The 9,547-nt window shown below is 44.9% G+C and overlaps 1 protein-coding gene across 3 annotated transcripts in view; it reads left to right on the top strand.

Moving 5' to 3' along the window:
- The window catches only part of Clrn1 (clarin 1), a 43,902-nt gene extending 34,869 nt beyond the window's left edge, over nucleotides 1–9,033 (top strand). For all 3 annotated transcript variants that reach the window (XM_005393018.2, XM_005393016.2, XM_005393017.2), the window contains one exon: nucleotides 8,768–9,033. In XM_005393018.2, the coding sequence (XP_005393075.1) occupies nucleotides 8,768–9,033 (266 nt within the window). The remainder of the gene's footprint in view (nucleotides 1–8,767) is intronic.
- Nucleotides 9,034–9,547: the final 514 nt, after the last annotated feature.

The following is a 9,547-nucleotide window of genomic DNA, read 5'->3' as shown; positions in this document are numbered from 1 at the left end:
CTTTTGTTTATCCAGTCATCTGTTGATGAGTATACAGGCTGCTATAAACATTGGTATGCAAGTAACACTGTAGTATGACAACTTACGCTCTTTGGAGAGGATACCAAGCAGGGGGATAGCTGGATTGTATAGAATTTCTAATTTCAATTCTTTGAGAAGTCTCTATACTGATTTCCACAATGGTTGTGCTAGTTTCCATTCCCACCAACAATGCTGGAGAGGTCCTTTTTCAACCACATCCACGCCAGCATTTGTTATTGTTTGATTTCTTAATGATTGCCATTCTTTCAGGAGTAAGATGGAATCTTAGTGTTGCTTTAATTTAATTTGCATTTCTCTAATGGCCAGAGATATTGAACATTTTCGTGTATTTGTTGGTCATTTGTATTTCTTTCTCTCTGAAGAGTCTGTTCATTTCTCTAGCCCATTTCTTGACTGGGTCTCTAATTTTAGGTGGTTCTGTATAACATTTCTGACCACTATCACTGCTGCATGGAACCCATGCAAATGAGTTCATGTGCTTTCTCATCCTGTCATTTATAAACTAGTTCTGAGAATGCAGGGTTTAGATAACACCTTAATGGGATCCCCATAGTTTATTTTGGGCAATGGTGCTAGGATCACCCAAACACTCTAAAATTACTGATGCCACGTCCCACACCAAAATAATTAAGTTGGAGTCTCTAGGAGCAGGTTTAGGACATTGTTTTTGGTTTGTTTCTTTTTAATAGCTATGCTGGGTAATCTCATCTGTATCCGGTGTTAAGGACCACTGGTGCAAGCGCGTGCCTTTCGTTTATTTGGCAGACCCTGTCCAAGTGCTCACGATGTGCCAGCCAGTACAACGGGGACTGGCGGCATTGCAATGAGTCAGGTTCACAGTCCTGCTACGTGGAGCCTGCGCTCAAGTAGGGGAGACAAAAATGAGTGCATAAATAATTAAGTGATTATGGATTGCAATAGAAAATGAGAGCAGGGATCAGTCTTAGGTATGTGATCAGGAAAGATTACTTCAAGCAGCTGAGTTCTAAGATAAAAAGGAGCTCACAACCCTCAGGGAAGTTCCCAAGTAAAGGAGAAAATGCACATGAGAACTCTAGGGAAAGGGGTCAGCTTACTGTGTAAACACAAACAAGGCTGATGTGGCCAGGGCGTAGGCAGTGGGGAGTTGGCTAAATGAAATAAATGACACTGGAGAGATCAGTTGATGCCAGTTGTTGTTGGACCAAAAAGGCAATAGTAAGTTTTTTGAATTGATTCCAAATGTAATGAGAAGCTTTTGGAAGATTTTTGAAGGTCTGATAAAAGATTTACATATTTAAGAAATAATTGGTGGAAGACAGTGCCATTGCACTGGGTGGAGATGGAGAGAGGTGAATGGATTCTGAAAAGCATTCTGTTAGTAGATCCAAAACACTTGCAGGAAGCTTATATGATTAATAAACTGTGGTGTCATTCACTGAGATAGGGAAGACGCAGGGAGGCTGACAATTCAGGGAAAGAATGATGTAGGGAGAGGAGATTAGCACTCAAAGTCAAATGTTCTGCTTGGCACATGTCGGATCTGGGCTGCTACTCGATTTCCAGGTGGTGATCTCAAGGAGAGAGTTGAATATAGGAGTCTGGGGCTCAGAAAAGAGGTTTAAACAAAAGATACATTGAAGTGATATCAGAATAGAGATATAATGTAGAGCAATGAAAACAGATGCGATCACCTGGGGAATGAAGGTACACAGAGAAAAACTGACCTAGGCCCAAGCCCTGGAGATCACCATCAGATTTGCGTTGGGGAGGAGAAGTCAGCAAAGGACACTGAGCAGAAGCAAGCAGAGAGGAAGGAAAACTGGGAGATGGCGGTGTTCCAGTGGCTACGAGAGGATACCGTGTCGAGTACCAGTCACTGGGTAAGCTTTGTGAAAAGGGAGCCACCTGTGACAATAAACCCAAGGGAAGGGGCAGGGCAGGCAGAGTGGGGAATGATCAGTGGGAGATACGAGACAGGTTCACAAATGAAGGAGGTGGAGAAAGACAGGGAACCAAGAAAGAGGGAGCTGAGCACAGAACCACTGGACGTACGGGTGAAGCTGAAGCACAGATGTCTGAGGGTATTGCTTTAGATACTCCATCCTGAGCTTCCCGGTTGATATTACCCAGACTTGCATGTGGAAGATTTCACGGAGCAATGATAGAACGGGACTTAACTGCCAGCTGTAGTTATGTCTTTTCTTATGGATGGCATCATGGTTTGAATTCTACCATGCAAGGCAAACAAATTGCTGGCTTTCTTTAATAAGATGATGCTCCTACTTTGCGCCTAATGAATTACAATAATTATAACTATGACATGAAATATAAATAAGCATAGTCATATGCAAAACACAAAGACAGGAAAATGAAGAGCAGAACAAAAATAGAAGAATGCTTACAGTACATATCAGTTTTAGTTTTACTAATATCCCAGCTTTGATACTATGTACACTATATCTAGGGCATGTTGATACTATGTACACTATATCTATGATTGGTAGTTTACAAAATCAAATTGCCTCTTGTTCCCACCTCAGACCTTGTGGAGGCGCTGTTGTTCCAGAGTCTGACAAAGAGGTTTGGGATGTCCGGCGGTGGAGAAGCCAGTAACGAGTATATTGTCCTCCTCTCAGCATAGAGCTTAGAGAAGAGACCACAGAAGGAAATGAGAAGTGAAGTTAGACAGCCCAGGATGGCAGTGGGCAAGCGCTTCATTTTCCTATGCAGGACAGAGCGAAGGGGCAGAGTGCTGTAAGAGCACTGCATTCCAGGTCACTCTCATCAAGAGTGTGGTGGGAGGACTACGTTGAACCTGCTTCGTGCAGGACCCAGCCGTGACCAGATACAAAGAAACGCTGCCATAGCTGCATGAAGACGCTCGCCTTGTGCAGAAAGGGTGTCTTCACTTCTGTCTCATTGACAGTCAGAGGCCAGGTCGGCTGCAGCCTCCAAAGCCTCACTTGATGTGTGCGCTGCAGCAGCACACACGGCGGGCTGGGAAGCACGCACAGACAGCTCACCTCTCAGTGCTCTCTGCCTGCCTGCCCTCCTCTCTCTGCTCACTCGCTGTTCTTAGCTCTCACTGTTTCCCTCACCCTGAAATACTTCCTCCCCCGAGCGCGCACCCTCTCTTCCTCCAAGGTGCTCTGAAAGGCTGTCTTCTCTATGGGGCCTCCATGGCCATCCCCCGCAGCCTTCTAGTCCTCATTTCTGCTCTATTTCTTTCTCCTTAGTATGTATCACACCACAATCAACTACCGAATATACTTACTTGTTATTTCCTCTCTGGATCTGTAAGTCTATCTCCATCTCTCTCAAGAAAGGGGTTTATGTGTGCTTTTAAAAATTTATTATTATCATTACTGTTCTTTTGAAGCAGGTGTCTTGCTATGTTTTCCAGGCTGTGCTTGAACTCCTGGGCTCAAGCAGTCCTGCCTCAGCCTCTCAGGTCGCTGGGATTCCAGGTGTGTGTCACTACGCCCAGCTTGTCTGTTTTGTTCAGTAATGTAGTCTCAGAGCCCAGACAGTGCAGTGAGTACCACTGAATATTTGTTAAGCAAATGAAGAAAACAGAAGCAGCTCTGCAGAAGCAAATGACTTTCTTCTTTTCTAAAGACCAGTTCAAGTTAAATAAACAAATTAGGTCAATATTTTAGACCATTTTTTCTGTGCATAAATCATCTTCGTCATTAACACTGCATTGGGAAAATTCAGGTTAGACATGGGCTTTTTTACTGTCCATTACGGAAAGGAAGGAGGAAAGATTAACTCACCGGTATGATTTCTCTCTACCTCTGTTCTGTGGAAACGCATGAAGAAACTGCAGGGGCTGGGGATTTAGCTCAGTGGCATAGCGCCTGCCCAGCAAGCGCAAGGTCGTGAGTTCAATTCCTGGTACTGGAAAAAAAAAAAGAAACTGCTCCCCAGCAAGACCTGAAAGTCACTCTTCAGTATTAACTCACCCTAGTAGCCTCTCTGCTTCCTTCCTTTGCTGAGGTCGTGTGGAGTTGAGGCAGTTTCCGCCTGGGGAAGAGATCATTGTTGGTGACCTCATCTCCAGGTACCTTCCAGCGAGAGTGCCCAGTTTCACAGAAAATGGGCACCTACACCTGAAAGGTTGTGGCTTCCCACCCTTATTTATCATTTCTCAAGGCTCCTTAAAGGCGGAGATAATTTGTCATCCTGTATCAGAAATGGAAGACCTCTAATATTTACCACCAAAAAGAGAGTTGAAAGATGTGTTCTCATTCTGGAAATATTGCTCATTACCTTTAAAATATTGAAATTCTAATTTATTATTTCCCAAAATATTAGTTTAGTAACAGCAGGATAATATTTCAGAGATGTCTTCCCCTGTGAGACTAAACCCACAGTTCTCCTGGACTCCCGTGGATCCTGGCAGGCTGCTCCCACCCAGGAAAGCACAGTTATCACCAGGGCAGGGGCACATGCCTGTAATTCCAGCTTCTCGGGAGGCCGAGGCCTCAAGTTGGAACCTAGCCTTAACAACTCAGTCAGACCCTGACTCAACATAACAGATAATTAAAAAAGGATGGGTTCAACATTCCCTGGGTTCAATCCCTAGTACTAAAAATAAAAACAAAAACAAAAAACCTAGCTACACTCAGAGCAGTGCAGGGATAAAGAGGCAACTCCCTTGTTGCTGTGACCTGTGTCGCCTGCTGTAAGGACGAGAAGGGACAGGCGCCGCATTCTGCAGTCCCGGCAGCTCCCAGCGAGTCGTGAGCGTGCAGTGCCTAGCACATTACAAATGTTTGTTAATTGACTGATCATTCATGGTGTGACAACCCCATAACTCAGCTATCCTATTCAGTCAGAAATTAACTCAGTAATCAAAGTCATTAAAGCGGGGGTGGGTGGAGAGGAACAACTATAGCACCAGCCAGATGGCAGGGGAATCAGACAGATGAAAGGAAAACGGCTGCAGGTCATTGAGTACGACTCTGGGTAGCAAAACGTGGACTTGTGCCTGGTTATATTCCAAATTCTAGCTTGAGCAAGGCTCAGCAGGCTTTCCAAAGTCCTAGCTTATTCTAACTTTCCTGTGAGCCGAGCAGCACCGGTCAGATGTACAGACAATGTGAGAACTGGTGCCGGCGGCCCCTGCTCGCTTGGTCTCTTGGTGCACATGGTAATGGGAAAAGAGCAGAGGCATGGAGCCCTGGCCCGTGCTTCAGACACGGGGCAAGAACATAAATGAAATCCCCCATGAGGTGTGTCTAAACGTTTAAAAGTTCTAAGCTAATAAAACCTTTAAATAGAATATATTCTATCCTTTTACTTTGAGACACATCCCTCCAGCAGTCTGGAAGGCCAGAGTCAAATGTAGACTTCTGGACCGGTGGGGACGCTGCCCATGCATGTGGTGACAGGAGCACAGCCGGTCCCTGATCTGCCTCCTCCTCTTCTGCCGGGCGGCGTGATGCTCAGTACGGGGCCTCGAGGGGTATGTGTGAACGTGGCACTCTGTGTCTGAGCCTGGCCACGCCCCCTGCAATGGCAGTTTCTTGCCCACCCTCAGTTTTCCTACCTGTGCAACACCAGCCACTGATTCCGTCAGAGAAGCCACCCATGCAAGCCCTGGAAATGGGCTCAAGGCTGTTTAGGGAGAGAATTCCAGTACCCTAGGAATACGATGACTTCGAGGATTCCTCACACCTGTCGGGGGGCACCCCTTTAAAAAGGAAAAGAGTAGGTCCTCTGAACTGGGGACCCAACGCAGGAGCCCCTTGGTGGGGTCTGAGGGTCCCAGTGCAAATGTAAGAGTCCTGTTCCTATCAGCACTCACCTCCCTTACATCCCCTGTCTGCATCCCAGCAGCCAGACCACACAGAGGTCTTCGCGCACATCTTTTGGTCTGTAAGTCATAAATAGTTATCCTTGATCTGACATCTCTTTTATGACCATAGACAGAAAGAAGCAAAAAATATCCCAAATTCACACTGAGTTGTTGCCCTTCACATGTTTTAGCAGCCGTGGAAATGTCAGGGACTCAGACTAGGTTTCATCCTCTGACTCTGAGGTGATCGAGTTTACCTCACAGTCAACCCCGGAATCCAGAGCACATTCTCAGACCGCCCTCTCTGTGACTACACCACAAGCTGTCTTCGGTGCCCGATGCTTGATATCTTAGGCATGGCAAAGGCTCTGAGTCTCCAGACATCCCAAGTGACTTTTACTTTAGGAATTTGAAATGCAGGCTCAATGTGATGCTCTCTCCTTAACAAAGTAGTGCCTTTAAAATATTTAACAACTTGCAAAGGAAACCGAGCTTGAATTTTCCTTTCAGGCACTAAGGAAATAGTGTTTCACTTCTGTCTGAAATTCACCATCTCCACAGACAAAGAAAGCTCTTATGGTAAAAGCAATGGCATTTTCTCCACGATTTTCAAATAAAAGATAAAGAGAAAACAGCACTGCAGCCTTTTTGTTAGGATCTAACAATAAAGGAATAATATGGTTTTGCTAGGGGAGAGCTATGGTCTGAAGCTCAGAATACAAAAATAGGCTGACAAATCTTACAAAAGGATATTCTCAACTATCGCACCGAGGCTGGCAGGAAGTGAAGTCTCAAGAACATTATATCATTTGATTATTTGGGGGTTTCATGATGGTGACCAGGCTGGTAGGTGAGTCCTGTGTGAAACTCTAAAGCAGAAGAAATGTGAGGTCACCTTTTCTGCTCGCACCTGCCTCTCTCCCCTGCCGAAGGTCAGACTGTACCTCAGTCCAAACTCTGCCCTTGGGGGAGGTATGGGGTCCGCTGTAACTTGCACAGTAGCTCCCCTGCCTGGAATGTTTTTCCACACAGGCCAGCCTCCCTTTGCTCAGTTTCCTAGAGTTCCTTCCCCCTACTCCTCAGAGGCCTTCGACATGCTGCCCACCACCTTCTCAGTAACCACATCCCACTGTTACGCTCACTGTAATTGGTTTGTAATTGTTTTGCATTTCTGCTAGATCATACTCTCTGTGAGAGCAAAAACCATGTATATTTTCTGTAATGTTTCAATCTCCACCACAGTCCCTGTGCTTGGCACATAACCTGTCTAATTGAAAAACTGAGTGAGTGAATTAATGAATGAGAATTGAAGCCACTATATTGCTACTCCCAGGATATTTGAATTAACTGTAATTTAAGAATAAAGAGCATTTAGCCCTCCTAAAGGAGTTATAAACTTAATGGGAGAGTATTTGAAGAAATAAGCACCATAATACATTTTTGGTGGTTGCCTACACTAATGTAATCAGGTTTTCCTGGGGTGTGGTAATGAATTATGATTAAAAAAAAAAACTTCCCAGCAAAAAGGAGTACATACAAACCATAGCAACAGCTATGGCACAGCGATAGCTATAACACTAAAACCATTAGTATTTGTACATGTCAAGTCTAATGTCAAATGCTAATCATGCGTTGTTGGCATTAACACCTTTTTAGACTAGAAAAATAAGATTTGGGTATTCAAACAGCCTAATGCACATAGTCAGGGAAGGTATTAGGGCCACTATTAGTATTGAATCCATATTGCTTTGATCAAAGTCAGGAAACTATTTCAGCCAGTCTCCTACTAACTGAAAGCCCACTGAGGCAGCCTGGGATACAATAGTAGCAGCGGAAGCTCCGTGGAGTCCAGGTCATTCATCTGTTCCCGCTCCGGTCCCTCTTGCCACCTGCTTCTTGCCCAGCAGCCTCCACCCACCGGGGATCTCTCAGCCTTCATCCTTAGGGGAGATGGCCCATCAGGTTTCCCGGTTCTGTATGGTATGGAGCACCCCTGTCCTGGAGAGGTCTCACCAAGACGGTAGATACACTGTTAAGATTAGGTCAGGCTAATGATGAGTGATAAATGATGGAGAAAAATAATAATAGTGGGTTAAAAAAATAAATGTTTGTTCTTCTCAACTTGGAAATCTAGAATTAAAGTTCAAAGCAACTCTGGTGGCTCCAGGTGTCTGGGATTCAGATTTTTCTTTCTTGTTTTCCCATGGTACATGGTGTCCATTTCTGAGACCACCCGGTCCAAATCCCAGCTGAATAATGTTTCTATTCAAGGGAGCCACGTGCCCAGCTAAAAATCTGAACTCAGTAACAAACGAGGAAAACAGCTATGCTCTGCCTCAGCACCTTAGCCCAGGACATCTGTGGCCAGCTGGGAGCTGGAGGGGCTGTGGTGATCCTTCTAAAGAAAGGGCCGAGCTGCTAACAAGGGACTCTGTGACTGACATTTATCCTGCATCACCTGTGAAGCACAGAGAAATTTGCTCTCTTAAAGCCGTATCACAGAAGTGGCTGCTTTGCAGTCTGCTTCTGCTCTTGTGTTTTTAAGGAGCCCAGCAATTCAACCTCCAGTCTTTGTAAGATCAGCTATATAACCCAAGCACTACAACTCATAGAAATCAGGCTCATGATGACACATTTGCAGTAATATTTTAGGAGGGGCTCTTGAGACAAGGTCATATAGTTCAGGATGGCCCTGAGCTCACTATATAGGCCAGGCTGGCCTCAAACTTATGGTGATCCTCCTGCCTCAGCTTCCCAAGTGCTGGGATTACAATTGCACACCACCACACCCAGCTTAACTACAATAATAAATTTTTGCAGAAGAGTGTAAATGGGGGCTATGGTAGAAGTTTGTCTTTGTTTTGTTCATCAGCCCTCTTTCCTGTCCCCTACAGTCAAGAGGTACTTGCCTCAACATATTGTTTATTCCTTCTGTTGTAGGCTCCTGCGGCTGTCTTGTCATGGCTTTGTTTGCCTCTGAAGTGAAAATCCATCACCTCTCAGAAAAAATTGCTAATTATAAAGAAGGGACTTACGCATACAAAACGCAAAATGAAAAGTACACCACCTCCTTCTGGGTCATTTTCATTTGCTTTTTTGTTCATTTTCTGAATGGGCTCCTAATACGACTTGCTGGATTTCACTTCCCTTTTTCAAAATCTAAAGATTCAGAGACAACAAATGTAGCTTCAGATTTAATGTACTGAGAAGCAATCGTTCTGCCATTTTCCAAGCAAGGAAGTGGGCTTGCTTTGGTCACTGAAATACAGTTACTTTTGTCCGTCCTTTTCGACTGTGTAAAGCACCAAACCCCTTCACGACGATGTTTACAAACTATGAACTAAGGATACAGGCTGGGGAGTAAGGGAAACAGGAAGAAGGCTTGGACAGCTGTTTTTCCTGGTGGGAAGGTCCTTAACCCAGGTGGTCAAGACAATTGCCTAGAACAGACAAACTGTTACTCCGTATGCATATCAAAGTACAAGATGCTAGCCAGGCATGTGGGTGCACACCTGTAATCCCAGCACTTGGGAGACTGAAGCAGATGGATCACAAGTTCAAGACCAGCCTGGAGCATAGCAAGACCCTGTCTCAAAAAAAAAAACAACAACAAAAAACCCCAAGATACCTGTTCCATCACCGGAGGATTGGCAGGCACAGGGAGTATACGTTAAGAGAGACAAATACAGTGTCTGTTATATCCATGCATTTGTTGCCACA

The sequence above is a fragment of the Chinchilla lanigera genome, unplaced genomic scaffold (genome assembly GCF_000276665.1).
Source record: "Chinchilla lanigera isolate Chin_1 unplaced genomic scaffold, ChiLan1.0 scaffold00047, whole genome shotgun sequence".
NCBI classification, from domain to species: Eukaryota; Metazoa; Chordata; class Mammalia; order Rodentia; family Chinchillidae; genus Chinchilla; species Chinchilla lanigera.
Note: the sequence above shows the minus strand (reverse complement) of the source record. Positions and strands in the feature narration are given on the sequence as shown.